The 20,905-nt window shown below is 43.4% G+C and overlaps 1 protein-coding gene across 1 annotated transcript in view; it reads left to right on the top strand.

Moving 5' to 3' along the window:
* The window catches only part of LOC123021920 (connector enhancer of kinase suppressor of ras 2-like), a 136,980-nt gene that overhangs the window by 71,713 nt on the left and 44,362 nt on the right, over positions 1-20,905 (top strand). Inside the window, exons 12-13 of the mRNA XM_044427176.1 lie at positions 3,047-3,133; positions 4,408-4,661. Of these exons, the coding sequence (XP_044283111.1) occupies positions 3,047-3,133; positions 4,408-4,661 (341 nt within the window). The remainder of the gene's footprint in view (positions 1-3,046; positions 3,134-4,407; positions 4,662-20,905) is intronic.

The following is a 20,905-nucleotide window of genomic DNA, read 5'->3' as shown; positions in this document are numbered from 1 at the left end:
GATGGCACATAGTAAGAACAACAATTGCCTCTTCTTCTAACCACCCTAAATCATCTGGTGTCACCGGAAAACTTGGCCACTTCACTGCTCACTAATTTTAATTGTTTTAGGAAGTGGTTAGATAGTCATGCTGCAAAAAGCTATCAATAGCTACTAGCCCTGATGAGTATACGTTACTTCCAATATCAGAGGCTGCATGCTTATGCACACCAGTTGCTGGGGAACATGGATGGGAGGGTGCTGCTGCATTCATCCCCTTTTGTGGGTTCTGTACAGGTACCTGGTTGGTCACTCTGTGTGAAGCTAGATTAGATACGCCTTTCCCCTGATCCAGCATGGCACTTCTTACGTTCTTAAGTGGAGACAAGCATGGCTTTAGCAAGCATATAGGCAATAGATGTCAGCTCATTGGGAATGCAGGATTGGCAGCCGTTCCCTTTGTGTAACATGAAGATATGCTTTTAATGTCTGGGTACCAGGTACCTTCCTAAACATCTTCTAGGCAAGCAGGATGTCCAGACACTGGTAGAAGGTCTCTGTCAAGAGGCTCTTTATTTTTAAAAAGCTAACAAATATCCTAATGAAACTATAGAGGCGGATGGTTCATGCATATTTATCCTGTATGAACTGTTCCCCATTGCAAAACTGAGTTTAAATTGATATCATATGTGGAAGTTCTTCTTGTGGAGATAAGCCTGTAATAAGCTCGCACATGCATGAGCCAGTGTGACCCAATGGTTAAGAGTGCAGGTCTGGGACTCAGGTGATCCGAGATCGATTCCCCACTCAGCCATGGAGCCAACTGGGTGACTGGCCAGTCTCAGACTCTATCTCACGGGGTAAGATTGGGGTGGGAGGAGAATTAGGTTAAGCTACATCGAGTTCCTTAGAAGGAAAAAAGGTGAGCTATAAATATAATTCATTAAGTCATTAGTTACAGGAAGTAATCTGTGTCAGGAACTGGCCAATACTGCAGTAGAAATATTTTCAGGTATTTTTTACTTTTTATTTTAAAATTGTTTCCATTGTGCTATTCTTTCAGCCAAGAATCATTCATTCTTTAAAAATGGGTTTAGTTCATTTTTTCCCAGACTGCAATTATGAAAGCAGCTAATGTGGGGAAGTCCCTCCCCGCAGAAAGCAGCCTGATCCTCTAAGAACCATTCTCCAGGATGGGTTCCCCCAACAGCTAGTTTTGTGGTGCAACCCTTATCGCCCCCCTCCCCGCCATGTGCATGATGATGGTACTGTCTCCTTTGACTTGCATAGAAAGAAATATAAACTGGGCTGTATCTGGGTGATGGTCTTCCCCATCCACCATTTGGAATGGTACAGCCTAAATTTTCTGCCATGCAAATCAAGAAACAGCACCGCCTCCAATCTGGCCTGCATTCAAATTATCTCCAGTGTGCAACAGTAATTGATCCAGTGCTGAGCTGAGCATTTACTAAAACTATTCACTGAAGTCCTATGTGGAGAACTTGATGTGGGAATAAATCAATGAGTGCAGTGAGGGTAACAAAAACTGTGAGCATCACCTTGTGCTTCCATGCCATTAATAAGCCCTTCATCATGGCCCTTGCAGACTTGCAAGGTGTTTTCAAAATTGCAGGACAGCGATCTGGCATAGAGCTTGCGCGCGCGCACACACACACACACACACAAACGCCGAGCTAAGTATCAATCAATATGTGAAGTCTGGAGCAGGGATGGAGGATAAATTCATTTTGCTTGCATTTTAAAAGGAATCTACCTAATTTCACACTTTTGAACTGAGACGTGAACGGAACTTCAAGTATCCTTTGAAATTCACAGTTCTCTGAATTTTGTGATGAAGTTTTCCAATCAAAATATGCATATGAAAAGGTGCCTATTAGGAGGAAAAGCACACAAAAATGAAAGTTATAATGGAAGTAAATGTGCTGAATTAAAAACACTCCTTGCAGAAATGACTGCAGTGGGCAAATTGTGTACAGAAATGCTTATCTCAGAACAAATGGACTTGTGAACTTAAGAACACTTTTGAAGTTCTGGACAAACCCAACTCTCCAAGCACGCAAACCATGCATTTTTGAGGTCTCCACAGGATCTGATCGATTTAAATGTTCAGTTGAGGATACTCCTGTACCACCCTTCATATTGCGGAATTCTTTCCCAGCTTCACATTGTGGAATACTTCAGTGCCTTGGAGTAAGCTGGGCCCCATATTTTTACAGATTTTACTTGACATTACATTTTCAGAATATTTTGCTTCCTTCCATTGTTCCCTCCCTTCTATGGAATGTAGTTAAGTGGTGAAATTGGTACCTCACATGTACAAAGCATAGCAGATTTACCAAAATGAATGGACTGACATGGGCTGTAATTGGAAATTAATCAAAATGGAACTTCTATCAGCCCAGAAGCCCTGTTGGTTCTGCGTGTATCCAGGTGACAGGATGTGAAAGGATGCATCCTTGTTCTGAAGCAAGAGCACAGAAATTATTTCAGGTCAAGGACTGAATTCAATTTCAGGGAAGCTCTTGGGAACTGCATTCCAGGGGCAAGAAGGGCTGAAGGAAAGGTAGGCAGGACACAAGCAAAAAAGGGCTGGTGCTAAAAATACCATCCCATTTTCCCTTAAAGATCTTGCTGCAGCTAAGTATGCTGGAGGAGGGAGCAGTTCAGCTAAGAGAGCTGGGAAAGTACCAAATGATTGTCAGTCAAGGAAGCAGGGATGTGGCCAGGAGAAAGGGCATATAAGGAAACCAAATGGCTGGTTTGTCCCCTGGGTGGGTCAGATTTAGTGTCCAGTCAGGACAGAGGTTTCACGCCCCATCTAAACAATAAGTTAGGGTTATGTTTTCTACAAGTGTCCTGGCCTGGCCTGCATAGGAAGGTGTTGCATCCAAGCAGGTGAGCCTTTGGCAAACTGTCTTACAATTCCAGCACGTTCTGGGAAGTATATTCATCTCCTGCTAACTGCAGCAGATGGTAAGTAGTTCAAAGTAGCCCTTCTTTTCATGACTTCCAAGATGTTAATTGGTCTCCATTTGCATTCTTCCAGGTGATCTGAGGCCAGTCTCTATGCCAACAGAGTACAGCTGGATCAGAGACTCCAAAGAGCCAAATATGTACAAGCGGGGAAGCCGAGGTGAGTGATTGCATGCCTGCATCTACCTGATTTTTTTCTCCTTCCATTCAGACTCCTCCTCTACGCCCAGAGATATGCCCTACCCCTTGGACTGCACATCCACCGTTCCTCACCACTGGCTTTGCTAGCGAGGGAACATGGCTTCCCCACACGCACCTTTTTGAAATGTAGCGGCCCTGTAAGGTAGCTTAAACTGGGTGAGAGAGAGAGCCAGTGACCTTCTCTTATTGTTTTATCCACTGTAAACAACTGGCTGCCTTCCCAGTGTTCTATTCTACAATATACATCTACCTGAGCAAGCATGGGTCAACAACCAAGGAATTATGGGAGCTGTGGTCCAAAATGCCTAGACAGGTCGCATTATTGCTGCCCATTGTACAGCACCCAACCTGTTCTGCTGATTTAGCCCTTTGGCTGCCTTTGGTGCTTCTCAGACATTTTTCCCAAGCAAGAATTTCTCTGTCAGATGATCGCAACTCTGGGTCTGCTTCTGTGGAACATGGGTCCTGCTTGGCAGCTTCCCATGGGACAACTGGTTGGCCACCATATCGACAGAATGGTCTGATCCAGGAAAGCTGTTCTTTTTTTCCTTAAATGTTGTTGGGCCACAACTTATTTATTTACTTACTTAAAACATTTTTACCCCATCCTTCCTGATAAAATGTCTCATGATGGCTTACAACTCCCATCATCCCCATTCAGATTTGCCAGTGGTTCGAGATAATGGATGTTGTAGCCCAACACCTTTTGAGGACCCAATATTTGGAGAGTCTGATCTAAATTAATTGACCTCAAAAATTCGCTTTAGATGAAAGTAAGAGGGGATTCTATTGGAGGGGTTTTGGAAGCACTGGATAGTAAGTGAAACAACAGACACCCAGTGTGTCTGTTGATTTCCCTGGGAAAAGGACAACGGTAATGTGAAGTTCGTAGTTATCCTGCTATACAGAACTGCAGTGTGCCAAAGAACAGTGATTTCAAAGAACGGTGGCTACTTTGGTGCAACACACTGCTAAGAGGTTATAGAATAGCGATGTTTCTTGTGTACTTGTCTGGAGTGTCTCTTGGGTAGAGCCGAGGGCTACCTGAATAAGCCTTTGTGATGTGTGGCCTTGAAGAAGTTCAACTACAAGCAGATCGAGAAGCTCAAGGCTTTTATTTTCCCCATCCACATGCATGCTTGAGTTCTTCTTAGTTCAACAAACCTCTTTAGCTCAACGTTTCTCCTCTTACTCTCCCTCCCTCCCCCCTTCCCCCAATATACCCAACAACAGACTCTGAGAATTCACTCCTGCGGTACTTGAGTGATGAAAAGATCTTGGTAATCCAGGAAGAGCCATTGACTCAGAAGGAGAACAAACAGGATACTGGCCACAGGTCGAGGAAAAAGGGCAAAAACAGTGGAAGTCCCAATTATCCCATCAGTCCATCAATGTTGACCTCTTCTGTTAACATACGGCTTGAACCTGGGCAACAAGATGTCTTGAATTTCTCTCCAGCTGAGAACAACACTGTCCCGCTTTATCATGTAAGCTTCTGGCATCCATTTGATGGGTTTGCTGTTTCTTCCTGAATGTTTTTTGAGCCTTTAGAACTGAAATTAGCAAGACAAAAATGCTGAATTTGGGCCCAAATGACACATGGCTTTGCTTGCTGGTTTGTATGTTTGTTTATAAGTTGCCTTTCTAGACCAATCCCACCTTAGCAGTGAACAAAACACAAATATGAAAATACAAACACAAAAGGAGCATTTAGAGCTGAACAACACATTGAGTTCTGTTTCTGGTCACCACTGCAAATAAGGAAATGCACAAGGTAACATAGTTTCAATAGAAAACAATCAAAAGCACACCAATTTATTAGTTCTAAAAAAATTCTTCCTGAGCCTAAACTCAGATTGTACAATAATACAGGCAGTCAATGGGCTACGAACCAGTTCTGATCCTGAGAAAATGGAAATTTGTCTTCAAGTCAAATTTGTAGGTAAGTCAGATCACTTATAGTTGGCCTCCCACATATACAGGGTTTAGAGGTACAGGACCACCATGAAAGTGGAAGAACCGTGAATATCTCTAGGCTGCTCCCCCAACCCTCCCCACACCCCACTGTCCAGTGCCTCCTCTTTGTAGAAAGGAAATTCTGGAGAGATTTCCTTTTCTAGATAGGAAGGGTAGAAAGACCTGCTTTGGAGCTCCCCACCTTTCGCTTCCTTTCTTTCTATGGTGATGCTTTGGAGACCTCCCTCTTTCCCCTTTGGTTTCCTTTCTCTCTATGTCAATGCTTTAGAGACCTCCCCCTTTCCCCTTTGGTTTCCTTTCTCTCTATGGTGATGCTTTGGAGGCCTCCTCTCTCCCCTTTTGCTTCCTCTCCATGATGATGACAATTCTCCACATTATTTTTTTAAAAATTAATATGCTTTATGGCAGTTTGTTCATTCTTAAGTGCAGGTGGTTTGTAACTTGGATGCTCGTAACTTGGGGACTGGCTGGGTAAGAGTATAAAAAAACTTGAAATTTAAACTTGAACGTGATATAAATTATAATCAAAGCCACATCACTAGTGGCCAGTAGAACCATTAAAAGTCATGGGAAAGAGATTGTTTTACAGACCTTTTTAAGTGGCTGAGAGGGCCTGCTGTTGCATCTACTGCTCAGCTGTGACCAAATCCTCATTCATTCCTCCCTGCAGGATGGGGTGGCCATGGGCCTTCTTTTACAGAGGAGAGTCCTGTATTTGGAAGGCTGTCAGAGCACTGCCCTCCGTGTGAAGGTGACATCGATTTGAAGGGCTGCCCTGTCCAAGCCTAATTTACAGTAAGCAGCCCTAAGAAGAGCCATAAGAAAAGTTGCCCAATAAATGTTAGCATCTGGATGGAAGACTGGACAGACAGATTCGTAGACTTCCACATTTTTTCTATGGAAATGATAATAATCACTTTGCATCTATTCACATTAGGTAGTATATGCAAATGTTGTGCCAATTTTTCAGTTTGTACCTATTCATATTAGGTAGTATATGCAAATGTTGTGCAAATCTGTCTCCCTTTTTTTACCTCTTCTTGGCCACCCTACTACAAGACAACTCAAAGACATGGAATTGTTAAGGACTTCTGCTTTTGTTAGTTGTGGAGTGTGGGGCGTGGAACCAAGGACCAAGTCTAGATCTTAGTCGCTGGAGACTTACTTCGGTGTGCTATATTTTTTGCATTGTTTTGTTGTTTCTCATGTGGCTGCTTCAGATGTCAGACCAGGCACACCCAGTACCTAAGAAAGGATGGTTGTTTTGATGTCTCTAAAAAGAGATGCTGAAACTTGCCAGGGTATTTCCGTGGAAAACAGACCATCCCCAGAGCAGGCTGGTATTTCCTTCATCCTTGGTTGCAATGTGATAGTCTCCTTCAGTCAGTAAAGACTCATACAGGACTAACTAATTTACGCGGAAGCTACACAGACAGAAAGTGCCTTATCCTGCCTAATCTTGAAAGCTAAGCAGAATCGGCCCTGATTGAAATCTGGATGGGCGACTTAAATGTTGTGAACCTCCCAGAGAGCTTATAGAAATGGAATAATAAATAGTAATAATCCTTCATATCCTCGAAGGGGCATTGGAGAAATGGTAATGCCAGGTCCGAACCTCATAACTGCAATTTACAAATTAGATTTAACTATTCCAGAGGTGTCATAAATCCTTGAAGCCCCCTACCCTGAATATATACACAAGCGGTTCGCTTGGCTGGAGGCTCAGTACTTTTGGTCCACCTTGTGACGATGAAGCAGGTGAATCTGCAGCTTCAGCATTGCATTGTGTTGTCACGCTCTGGATCTGGGAGAGGGATAGCGACGTGTTAGTTGAGGAAGCAGATTGACTACATAGTTCCTCCTTGCAATTGATAACCCTCCTGCTTTGGAAAGAATGGGGCATTTTGCAATCTTCTATTGAAACTGGCTTCACATCAACTCAGTGGTTTGGTAGATCCTGGATGCCCAGGGGGGCCCACCTGCAACAGGGGTTCCATCTAAGCTCAGCTGCAATTCTCCCAGTAAGAACTTTTCTGCTCTTGCTCTCTGTGCTCCTTCCCTCTCTCGTGCACACAGCATTCCTCCTGAAGCTACTCAAAATGATAACCGCTGAGACACAATTAAATTGTTATGTATTAGGGTTGGGTGCGTTATGCTTCATCCGTTCCAATAAACAAAAGGCACTCAGTTTAAGATCGCCATATCTCCCTGCATGAATATGCAAGAAAAAAAGGAAAGATCTTCTTTCCCTCTTTGCTTTCCTTGGCAATGTGCACTTAATGGGGTGCAGCTGAACCATCACACGTGTCACATTTCATTTTGTCTCCGTTCCCATTTTCCTCGTATTGTCGTAGTATTCCTCCCTTCTCCATCTGTGTATTTTCGTACTGTCTCTCTGTTTTCAAGAGGATACAGGGAGACAGATGCATGACTTGGCCAATGGGAATAGAGAGAGCAGTGAGGTGTCTGCTGCTGGAGAAGTGAAGGCTACAATTGGCCACTTCTGGGGTTGCTCTTGCCAGGGGACTCTATGGTGTTTCTATACTAAGAGTGGTAAAACAATGACCCTGGCTCCAGATGATGAGTGAAGCAGCACTGATATGTGGGAACTGCTGATTCTCTCCATGGCTTCAGAAAGCAGAGACTCTTGAACGGGGTCCAGTCAACACATCAGTCCCACCATGACAAGATTTCATCATATCTTCTTGTGTTGTGTGAGCCCATCCTGTATCTACTTACCAGAATTACAGATTCTTCCATTTGAGTTAGGGATAGCTGAGATTTCTTTCGATTTTACCTTTTCTATGGTAGCCGTCCTGCCATGGAACTCCCTCAACAAAGATTCACCTGTTGCCTTCTTTTCTGAGTCTCAGGTAGCAGTTTAAAACGTTTGTATTAATTCAGGCTTTTAGCGAGCAGTAATATTCATGTTTTAGGTACCGCTTGATCCTTGCTTTATTACTATTTTCTTTTCTTTATCTTACTGATTGTGGTGTTCTTATGGTCTTCTGTGTGTTTATGATTTAACTGCAGCCATCTTTGCTTATAGTTGCAGGGAAGCTGACACGTGAAAAGGGATGATAAAGATATTTTTAATTCATTAGAGAGCAGAGCTATCATAGCCATAGTGGTGGTTGACGTAGGAGCGATGTGCAAGGGAGGAACAAGGTCCAGGGTGGAGACACCAGGTCCTGTCACATTCCTCCAGCCACATCCCAGGCGGGCATATTTCACAGGCCCGACTGCAGGCATGCTGGGGCCACATGGCCCCCAGTGTGGCATCTTCTGATTCCCACTGCTGCTGAGATAGTGATGGTAACACTGGTTGCCACCACCACTGAGAAGGCTTTCAGGGGTAGGTGTTCCATCCCTCCAGAAAGCCTTTCTCTCCAGGAATTATTATTATTATTATTATAACATTTCTATGCCGCCCCTTGCCGAAACCTCGGGGCGGCTTACAACATGATAAAATACATTGAAATACAATAGTACATAATAAATTACCATTAAATATAACAATACAAAAAATACATTGATTTACAAATACAAAATTAAAATCAGTTTTGGTTATGAATTAGAATCAGGTTTGGTCCTTGAAGGTGACCAACAGGAGCTCAATAAGAAGTTCCTGGGCAACCTGCCAATGAGAGAAGGATCGGACATTCTTAGCTTTAGCAACCATAGAGGTTTAACATCTTCTTTGTATGACCACTGCTTTTAATAACAATATCAACCCCAAAGTAAGTGAGCCAGTAATGTAACTGCTGGTGCCAACAGCTTAAAAAAACCCTGTCAGTTGCTTTATACAGCAGGTCTTTCTTAAAGGAAATGGCAGCTTTCAAGATCTCTGCATTCCAACTGAGTTTCTTTTCAACCTTTCCTTGGCTCCTTCACAGTTGGGCAATTTTTTAAAAATACTGTTTTCATTACAGCTGCAGCAAGAAACTTACCTCAGGTAGCCAAAAGCAAGCTAATAGCATAATGGAGGAAAATGCACCGAGGAAATAAAATTTACAGCAGTTGGTTAAGGGTAACTATTGAGTGCATTTTGAAAATCATAGCTTCAACCTTACATAGACGGAAAGCTCAAAATGGCAATTTAGCCAGAGACACAGCCATCGAGAGTAAATTCATTATCACGGTGTATCGTGCTGATTTGATCTAGTCTGGAACCTGGCACATAGTCTGGACCATTAATAACATCGAGGAAGTTTCAGACCTTGAGGGTCTTTGTAAATGTATAGCAGTTTCAGACAAACAAAGACTCTTCCTTGAATTGAAAGAAAGAATGCGCCTGTGGTCTTTTGCCACCTGAACATCTTTCCTTCTCTAGATGGATCAGATTTATATCTTATTTTCTAATCTGTTCTGTCCGTTTGCTCTTCATGGTGGAGAACTGGGTCCGTTTCCATCCTAGTGGTTGCCAGAGATTCTGTTCTATAACATTTCTACATGATTGTCCCCTGGTTCTTGAAGCTGCCACTGGCTAAACTGAGGCCAAACCAGAATATGGCTACAACTTCACTACAGGACAAGGACCCCTTGGAAATGTAAATTTGCAAGGTGCTGCAACATCCATGCATTGGATGCCAGGGGAAACCCTGTGTCTGAGAGCTCCTGGCACCAAGAAGGTTGCTATGTCTGTGTACCAGAGAGATAGAGAATTCTGCCTAATGTTGGAAGCTAAGCAGAGTCAGTCCTGGTTAGAATCTGGATGGGAGACTTGAGTCCTGCATGGATGAGGGCACTGGACCTTTAGCCTTTGTAGCCCCCTTCCAACTACATGATTCTATGACCTCTGTGAAAGCTATTGTGTCATTCTTGCAGAGAGGGAAGAGAGAAAGACGCTTTTGTGTCACTTGGGATCATATTCTGAACTTCAGATACAATCTTTGGCAAAGTTAGAAGTGCTGACGCATTTAGTTACTGCTTCCCTTTCTGCCGTACACACACTCCTCCGGCCACACGATTGTGCATCTAGTGACTTGTGGTAAGGAATGGGGGAAGCGCACAAACGACAAGTGACTAAATACTTGTTAAATACCACTCCCCTTCCTTCCATTTTCCTCCTCGACATTTTTCCTTCCCCTCCTATTTTTAGATGTATGGCAAAGGCCCAAAGATCTCCAACATCTCGCTGGCCCTGAGTTGTGCCAGCCTGCTCCTGAAATGGGGATACACAGCTATATGTCTCTGGTTCAATGAATTGTGTACCTGGTATTCCATCCCTTCATTTCTTCCTCACAAAATGTGCCTTGAAGAAGCAAAAATAAAATAAAATGCCTTCCATACAAATAGCTGCTGGATACATTAAACTGGGAGTTTTACAAAAGTCATGAAACTGATAATTACACAGAACCATTTTAGTTAAATAAATGTTTAGGAAATGGCATGGAATCAAAACCTAAAATTAAAATATTTGGAAGTGGTTCCATACATTATGTTAAGGATTCAAACTTTGCTTCATAAAATGGGGTATTTAACTAATGCAGTCTTGGCCGGATGCCCAGGTTCAGGGCTCTCACGCAACACTGGACTAACTCAAATATTAATCTCAGGAACCGCTACCCTTTTCACTACAAGGTTGTACAGGCAATTTAAAGATCTTACTGTTCTGCATCCTGCTCTTAATAAGGCTAATAACTTTCAGTAAGCCTCTCTGTTCGGAAGCACTGCTGTTTTAAGAGACAGTGCACCCCCTTAAACAAGGGGGTCCTATATTGAAACGTGGTACTGAGTGCTCACATCCAGGGCCCCAGCCAGCAATTTCTAGGGTGTGCCATTCCCTTCCCCATCTTTTACCCACTTTTTATTCCTTCCTTCCCCTTCCATAGTTAGACATCATCCCAAGCCAGCTCAGCTGGGCTGTTTTGTGAGCTTCCTCGCCCTTAAGTGTTTTGCTTCCCCAACATGCCCTATGTGTGTCTGCCCACTTCTGCAGAACTTGAGATTCTCCCAAGTCTATTGGTGTCCCCTGTTGTGTGTGAGCAATTCCATTTGCCTAAGTTTTCACACTCAAAGAATGCATCCCCTGTCTAGATGCACAAGAATTTTGCAGTCCCAAATGTCAGCACAAGGATGACCACGTCCATCAAAAGTGAGTACAAATCATGGACCTCACACTTACGTTCATCTCACTGTGATAATGAATGCTGTATAAATATGTGAGTGTGTAAATCAAAGAGGCACTAGGGTAGCTCTTCCTTTGATTGTTGGTGCCCCTTCCAAGCCTCTGGTATCCACTCCAGCAGGCCAGCCTCACCATATGGGAATGGACTTTTTCTTATTTATTTATTTATTTATTAAAACATTTTTATGCTGCCCCATTCGCCGAATTCTCGGGGCGGCTTACAACAATAAATAAAAGTAATTATAATATAAATTACAATAAATATAAACATTAAAAATCCAAAAATCCAATATAAAATAAGCCACCCTGGCCAGATAAGATCAAGTAATACTAACAGTTAAAATGCCACTTAAATAAAAAGGTCTTCGCCTGGCGCCGAAAAACAAATAATGACGGCGCCAGGCGGACCTTTCTGGGGAGCGCATTCCATAACTTAGGCGCCACCACAGAGAAAGCCCTCCTCCGAGTAGCCACCCTCCTAATTTCTTTCACGGAGGGTTCCTGGAGAAGGGCCTCTCCCGCTGATCTCAAGCTCTTTCTTGAGCTCAAGCTCTTTCTTGAGCTCTTGGAGTCTTGGAAAACCTGCTAGAGTGAATTTTGAAGCTCTGGTACTCATTGTGACAGTCTCCACAGCCATATCTCCAAGGAGAGCACAAAAATTCAGGCAGCTGTGTTGATCCAGTTCAACAGCAACTTTATGTCCAGAGAAACCGGTCTTTTGTAACGCTCGGGGGCTTAATGGCCCATTCAAGACCAATCCAGTCCAAGATGCTTTGCAATAAAACAAAGAACAATATATTGTGAGATTTCATTTCCCCCAGCTACTACCAAGATTGCATCAAATCACAGGAGGAGCAGCAGAGTCTCATAGGTGGGGGTGGAAAATAACATTCCCCCGCCCCACTAATAAAAAGTAGTCCAGGTGGTGCTTCCCCTGCTCTGTTAGACCACAATCTGTTGAACTTTATTCTCAAATCACTTCTCACAAATATTCAGCAAAGCAGTGATGCATTTTTCAGAGCTTTCTGGTCTTGGTTGCTATTGTGGTAGAACAAAAGGGGGAGATAGGCAAGATTAAACTTTTTTTAAAGCTGACCAATTTTTCTTCTTTTTCAATTCCTTTTCTTCCTTCTCTTTCCTACATTTCTATCTTTCAGCACTGAAAGAAAAATTGTGAATGTGTGCTGCTGGGAGAAACATTCTCCCCGTCACTCCCCCCCCCCCCCCGCTGTTCATAAACAAGCTGGGTGGGGGCTGAAATAACCTCAAAGGCAACCTATTTTTAGCCAAGCACTCATTGAGACACACACAAATGTGATCGTTTTTCTTGTATCTTATGATGGGTTTAGTGTCAACTTACTGAACTAGGGAGATAAGTTAAGCCTTCTGGCATCAAAACTACTGCTTGGCAGAGAAAAAAATGATTCGGATGAAGGATCAGTAATTTTCCGACCAACAAGAAAATAGCATGTGGGCGGTGGGGTAAGAACAGCACATCAGCCTCCGTGATAAAAGTGGCAGGCAGTTTACATCTGTAGCTCAATATCCTGCTTATCTTCATACTCTCTGTGCATTGTGGGAGAACCTTGGAGACACAGAACATAAGTGGGCAATCAAACACCTCCTCTAAACCTCTCTCACTGCAGCTATTGCTAAGCTGGCGTGTTTATTACACAGGCTCCATTCAGAAAAACAGTGACTTAAGTCAAGAAGGATTACTATCTACTGTAAAACAAGGGGTGGGGACAGGAATCTCTGTGTCCTCCAAAAGTTAGCACTCCTCCATTTGGTTCCTCTTGAAGCGACACCTGATGCACTGCCTAAAATTAATATGTAGTGACATGGCATGTGCATACAAACAAAACCTGATTTTGCTAAAGTTCACCCATTCCACCTTGAAGTTCATGCCATCTCATGTCTTTATCACTTGGTGCTTTCTGTTTTTTCTTTGGCATAGAAATTCACATGTACTTTCATGCATGTTGTACCACATGTATGCATCAGTTGTGCTCATCTTTGCAAGGTACATGTTCTGGCCCTATTAATTAAAGCATGCTTATGTGCATTCTTTTCAAAAGCACGGTTTTCCATACACATTTTTCAAATGTACACATGCTGTTGAACACGCGGTCCACAAATCACATTACAAATTTCATCTGAGTCCATGTTCCATCTGGAAAGTGTGTACTGCAACCTCCCACTCCCCAAGTTTTTAAAAAAAGAATTTCTGAAATGAGTTTCTCATACCTAAATCACATGATGATAGCAATGCCTTTTGCACTCTTATTAAGGATCTGTGCATATTCCAGTTGATTTTGAATCATCGGTGCTGTTTGTACCTATATAGGCGTAAAAGCAGCCAAAGTTCCTCCCACACGATCCTTTTGCACCATGAGCAGGTTCAAATAGACATGGCTGCCTGAAACATCTTCCATTCCCTCTTTCAAATATTGCAAGCAACAGACAGGATACACCCACAGGAACACTTTTTCCCCATAGGTTCTGGTGTGAAAATATACATTTTGGTGGACATGTGCCTTTCCAGAAGTGCACACTTAAACAATTGCTCACTTTCAGACCCAAAGCCCTATTCACAACAGAAAGGCAAGGACTGGGTGGTTGCTTTAAAAGCAGGGCAAATATTGTGCAGTGCAGATGCGACACTGCAGAGCCTTTCCAAAGTGGCTCACAACATTAGATGTCATGGAATAAAAAAGAAAACCTCCCAATTACGTCCACACGAATGTTCAACTATATAAATGCCACACTGGTGGGGGAAGGCAACCTGCCGGTCCTGCTTGACCTGGCCATTTCCCTATTCCGCCTTGGATGCTGTGTTGCACCTGGCACTCCAAAGTTTCAGGCACTTCTTGGGATCGCCAATGCTTGTGTCTCCTGGTTTCTTTTTGCTCACTCAAAGTGGCTTCTGCTCATGGAAATGTGGTTTTACCCTTGCACATGCCCACTTTGATTCCAGTTATGCAAAATATCAGGCAAGCCATTGTACAAATGTTTGCACGATACGTTTCACAACTTACGTATTTGTCCTATTTCGGTACCACTAAACTAAAAAAAATCCCCAAGCAATATCCATATAGATGTTAAAATCACTATTTCAATGGCATTTAAAATACAATTTGGAAAACAATGCAGTTACAGCTACAATATATAATCATATACAGCAGTACCGGAGTAGAACAGCATGGTTCATTTAATTATAGCTCGTGGAAAGCCTGGATACACAGGTGCATTTTCAGGAGGAATTTAGAAGATCCAAATGTTTTGCCAGCTGAGCTACACAAGAAAGGGGTTTTTCCCACAACTGAGAAGGGAAAGATCCGCAAGGCCTCTTCCGATGATCTGAACAGCCAGTTGGGTGTACGGAAGGGAAGGCAATATGTGCGGTGTCCTGGCCCCAAGTTGTTTAGGGCTTTGTATGGCAAGAGCATAAGTTTAAACATGACTTGGTAGCTAATAGGTGGCTCTTGGAGCATCAGTCCTGTGTGAGCATACCTGGGTGTCCAGGTGAGCACTTTCTTGGATGCATTCTGCATTAGCCTCAGCTTGGACCAGGCCCAAGCCAGCCCATCACCATGTGCCCAATTGCACCGCAGCTCTTCCTGTGGTGCTAGGTCTAATCACAGCTGCACAACCACCAGCTGAACCTCCTCAATCCTTCTAGTTTTCCTGTTAACCTACTCTTGGATAGGGCCCTCAACTAGCCAAGCAACCCCTACCCTAATCATGTTACAAAGAGAAATTCATATGTCCTTTCCTGCATATTATGCCAAAGGTATCCATAGGTTGTGTGCATCTTTGACATGTTGGATGTTGCCCCCCAGAGTCAGTTCTGTGTCTATAGGCCCCCACTGAAATGTGACTTTGGAGGCATGGCTATAAGAAGCTGTGCATGGCTCCTGGAGGTCTGGAGAGTCTACGCATTGGGTGGCTTTTTATGGTCAGGTAACCAGACAATGGAGAGGGTGAGGAGGGTCATCTTAAGCAAACCCAAGCTCCTCTGCTTCGAAAATCAGAATTTTAGTCCAACAACAATTGCCAGAAAAATGCATCTTTCCAAATTGTAGGGCAATCCAACAGAGCAGACGTGCATCTTGGGAACGTACGAGGAACGAACTCATTTTGAGAGTGGAAATCAGTCAGATTCCCTGGGCTTGGCTCCACAAACGATGGCCCACTTTGTCCCAGCTAAGGGTCTGAATTCCTGGCAATCATGCCCAGTGCTTGTGCAAAGCTCGCCAGGAATCATGCCCTGAGCAAATCCTGTGCAAGCAGCGCCCCTCCTCCGTGCCACTTGCAGTAGCTGCTGCGCTGTGCCTGACATGGAAGGCACTTGCTGGTTGTGCGGCGTTTGTTCTGCCAGTGTTTCTAGACCACTTCTTGGCTCGGCTCACTTTCTAAGATGGGGCAAGCAGGAGAGGAAGTCTTCCAGGATGGATGGATTCTTTGGAGCTCCATCACAGCCCTAGTGGGTCATTATGTTTGCTCCGGATGGGAAATTGGGATGGGGGGGTGGGATAAACCAATACGCCATTTTCATCCAGGAGAGATCAAGTGGTAGCAACATGTCCATTATTAATTTAATATTTACAAGGACATGAAAAGATTATATTCTGTCTTTGGCTGATCTTGATTATGGTGGATATTTGGAGACACTTCCACAATCCCATTAAGAACTGGGTCTAATCAATCAAAAAGTAGGTTGAGGCTGATATTCAGAGAAGCTTACTTTAATTAAAACATCGCAATAAATCAGTAGGTCTGTTTCACAATGACAAAGAAAGCTTCTGCTAAGAATAATCAGGGGAAGCTATCCCCCATGAACAGAAGGTCATGAGATAAACCAATCTCATTTATATGGTTGAATCCATAAGTAAAGCAGTGAGGAAAATGATGCTTGCAAAAGCCACACATTTACAATCTTATCCCAAGCATGGAAGACATCAAAAATGTTGGGCGGGGGGGGGGGGGAGTGAATGGTGAAAATCGTGGGTAACAGCAGCTAATCCTTTTCAGCAGCTAATCTTTCTTGCTAGAGAGCCAAACTAGACAATAGACAGGAGAAGAAAGAAAGGCTTCCTCCTTCCTCCCTCCCTTTCTCTCTTGCTATATATATAGATATTCTAAAGAGCAGCACTGGAGGCTAACCCTTGGTAGCAAAGGATCATGGGATCATAGAATAGTAGAGTTGGAAGGGGGCAGAAGGCCATCAAGTCCAACCCCCTGCTCAACGCAAGATTCCATGTTAAGCCAACCCTCTCATGTGGCTGTCCAGCTGCATCTTGGACATCTTCCACCTCACATGCTCCAACATTGGAAAGTGCTTCCATAGTTCCACTGATTCCACTGGTGAAGACCGTCTTCTAGTTTTTCTGCTCCTGTTCCCTTCTTAGTACATACCCAATTTATCTAATGCATTACTTAAGATACAGCTTAACAAAAATATGCATCTTTGTTGTCGGTTTTGTATGATATAGACATTGGTTCATTCAGTAAAGAAGTAAAACAAACACACACACACCCACCCAATTAAACCCTTTTGGCATGAGCTGCATGGATGTCACTGGTGGTCATTAAGACCTTTCCAAGAGGAGATCCTAATTTTCCTGTGGAAAACACTAATTTAGCCATCCCGGAGACAGAAGTCTTGCTTTAAACAATGGTGCTGACAGGCATTTGCCAGTCGTTCCCACGCATGCCTCAATCTTTCGCAGGAAGAACATCCTCAGAGTTGGCAAGCTGTGATTCACTTTGCAGGCTTAAATGGATTGTGATCAAGAAATGTTTCAGCTGGGCCATCAGACCTGGAAGCACTAGCGCGCACTCCTACATGCATCTACTTAGCATTAAGGTCTTATGTAGATCAGTGAGACTTACTCTTAAGTAAGCAAGCTTACAATTGTGCCCTCAATGTTCCAAACTCTGCTAACTTTGCCTTAAGAGGACAAGAGCAGAGACCAGGCGTGAGGGGAATCAGGGTGCAGGGTCCAGTGTGTGGCATTGGCCAGAAAGATCACAGCTGAAGCAATACAGGAAACGCTTTTCTATCACCACACATCGCCTTAAAGGCGATTCCAACACAGCTTCCAGACCTCCGTCCAAACTGAGTTCTCGGGGATGTGCAGGAATGTGTAAAATCTGTCCCTGCAGTGAGCTTCGTCCCCTTTCCAGCACATCTGTTCGGGTGAAGAATCCCTCAACAGCCTGCCCCAATGTGTCGCTCTCCAGATGAGTCAGGCTTTAGCCCCATCCTTTGAGGTGGATACCTGGTTAATAAGCGCTGATCACGGAGTCCAAGTGTGGCCATTTCAACATTTCCACAGGGTTGCAGAAAGTTTACCCTGGCGGAACCATTTCAATTATTCTATGTTCTGATGAGACAACTAACCAACTTCCCATCATGATAGAACCTGGTAACTATAGTCTAATGAATAATATTCTACATAATATCCTACAATAATATTCAAAGCTGCATGTAAATGCTTTGCTTTGCTTTGAAAAGTAAATGGAAAGAAAAGCATTTATATCAAAGGCGTACTCCAGGTTGCCTTAGCCCTGTGATCCCTAGCCAATTTTCTGGTCACACAGCCTCTGGAAGGAGCACAGAGGGGAGAGATACTTTCAAACAAGCTGGTGACCTTGCTGAGGTCTGTGTTAATTCACATGTCAATTACCAAAAATCAACTGCAACCGACTTGGATTTGGGAACTCTTCTGAATTATGAACTTGGATAATGACATGGACCATAAAGCTTGTCCAGTAACGCAGTCCTGATGAGAAGCATATTCCAAGCACATTTTGCTCTGGAGAGGAGACCGGACATTTGCTTCCATCCTCTGAAATGTATTATAGACATGACAAGAAGAATAATTAAGAAAAATGGAGGCTGGTAGAGCCACAGCAGAACAGCTCCCAGGAGAAATCTATCAAACCCACCAAGGTACAGCAGCGGAAGGGGAAGATTAATGATGCTGGGTGATGCCCCAGTCGAATGCATGGAGTACCACAAATCCGGACACAGCGCTTCCTGGGGATCAGACAAGCACCTTTCTTGATCATGATGGCTTGTAGTGTCTGTCCAGAATATGTAAGCCATTCCTGAATGGATGAAGGGAGGGGTGCCCACAGTTAGCGCATCGGCATCGCTTTACACGTGCCATGCAGCAGAGATAAGGCATCAAGGACAGCAATGTTCAGAACCCAGTGGGAGAACATGTGGGTGTCCCAGAATGCATTGCTGACATGAAAGTGGCCATTTTGACGGAGGAGAGACTCCAGAGTGAAACTGCCTTCCTAGAATTTATCAGTTACTTTTGGTATTATTCATTTATTAATGCATTGTATTTATATCCTGCTGAGAGCTGGAGAAAATGAAACATACAGATCTGCTCGTCCTTGGATAGGAGTCAAGATTCAGTTTCCTATTTTCATTTTGTCCTCAGCTTGCTAAATGTTTAGTAGGTGCTATGTCTCTTGTAGAAGTCTCCAAATCCATGTAGCCTGTGAACAGCAAATTAATGGCTGGAATGCATGAAGTAGTGTGTTTCGTCAGGCCATTATTGTGATATGAGAAGGCATTGTCAAAAATATTATAATTAAGGATCTGGCACAGCGACCCTGAAGGACAGTTGCAAAAGCAATTCCTTTGGAGTCAGCTCAGCCCGCTTGCATGGTGAAGCCCTCTCAAACTAAGTGGGGTTTCCTGTGTCAAATGTTCATTAATACACATTTCATAGGATTTGTTAAGGAATCTATTAGCAATCAGGCCAAATTGATATTTATCGCCACTACCACACAGCTTCTATTGCAGGGTAATTAAATCTGATAATTACCACCAGATGTGTCCCCCCCCCCACCCTCTTTAACTTTTACATGTTCTACAAAGAGGTAAAATACCTCAATATCTGCCTCAAACAAATACAATTCTGCTGGTTTCCGGGAATTAAAAGCTGCCTTTCTGTATAGCCTGTGGTGTGTGCTTTGCCCTCCCCTCCCCTCCCCTCCCCTCCACAACAACACAGTCTAGAGTACTGAGGCTGAGGACGCTTCACTCCATCCCTCCCATTTTTCTATCCCCTTGGTAAAACAGAAAGTCAGCCTTCTGAGACCACTGAAATTCCACCTCTAAGGACTTTTCCCTTGAGGGTTCCCTAGTCGATTGATACAGATTGGGCCAAACGGGTTCCCAATGGGGGTGGGGGGAACCAGTACTTCCCATGATTTGGAAGTTATACTTTTATTAATCCAGCCCAAAATAGCATTTGCTTTCAGATTTCTGCTGTTTTTCAATATCCTTTTTATTTCTTTTGAATGCATATGTGAACCATTCCAGTAGCCTTCACTGCCAACAAGCATACAAATCCTATAAAATAAAACTTTAAAGCAGAAATGTAATGGTGATGTATGTACAAGTTTAGGCCAAGGGACCTCCCACATCCAACATATTTGCCAGATAATATATTGCACAAATTAGCGAAAATAATGCATATACAATATCTGGGGAAAAGTTGATTAAATTCTGTTCTGCTTCCTATTAGAATCCATTATTTATTCCTCTGTTAAGAACATTTGTGCAATACTTTTCCTGAATGAGCCCAAAGCAGCTAATAATATAGGTTTAAGCAACAACAATCTGAGTTCCACCTGCCCCGAGCATGAGGTAGACTCTACGTTCTGGAAGAATGGAGACGTTTTGATGAGGAGACGAGACGAGACGAGAGGAGAGGAGTGGAGAGGAGAGGAGAGGAGAGGAGAGGAGAGGAGAGGAGAGGAGAGACTGGAATATGAACTGAGGCCCTGGCAGTGCACTGCTTTTAGACAGGCTGAGTCCTATCTATAGAGAATTTTGTCGCAGTAGAATGGGGAGATGAAAATTGCCCTTGTCTTCTGTCCTACCTTCACTGCAGCACCTGAGCTAGATATCTCAAAGCCTTCAGGATCTTCTAACAAGTCTTCCAAAACCATCCCTCAAATTATCTGCCCAGAAGAGAAAAAGCCATAGGAATTTGCATGAACATTTCTAGGGCTGGGCTGAATGCGTCGCTCAGTGTACTTAGCAGCCATATGCCGCTTTTAAATAAAATTAATCGATTGCATCAGCTCTTACATTCACAAATCTTATGATTTTAAAAAATATCACATGGGGGAGGCAAAGTCCTTTACCACTCACTGTTGTGACTGCTAGCGACTGACTTGCCAAAGTTCCAAAGTGCAGTTCTAAAATTGTTCACACTTTTTAATAGTGTTTGCAAATAGACAAATGTAATGACAACTTTGGAGTGCGTCTATCTGAGCTTCCAAGCTGTTTGACTGGCTTCACAAGCTGACACCATCTTCCTGCATGTTTCACTTGCAAAAGGAAAAAATGTTCCCCTGTTTCTTTGCATTCTTCATGGACATCTAAAGTAGCTGACATATTCTTTCCTCCCAGGACACTTCTGCTGGATGTACCTCTTGTGCCTGAGCTTAACCCACCTAAGTTAGCCTTTCTCATGAATATCATGGGAGCTGCGTTGACCTATCCACCAAAGGAGATCAGAGTATGAAACCAAGTGTGTTTCTGAAACAAATCTGCATGTGGGTACCCACATACTTTCACACCTAGTG

This window comes from Varanus komodoensis, unplaced genomic scaffold (genome assembly GCF_004798865.1).
Source record: "Varanus komodoensis strain SLA01 unplaced genomic scaffold, ASM479886v1 scaffold18_3, whole genome shotgun sequence".
Taxonomy (NCBI): domain Eukaryota; kingdom Metazoa; phylum Chordata; class Lepidosauria; order Squamata; family Varanidae; genus Varanus; species Varanus komodoensis.
The sequence above is the reverse complement of the archived record's forward strand: the minus strand, read 5'-3'. Positions and strand labels throughout refer to the sequence as shown.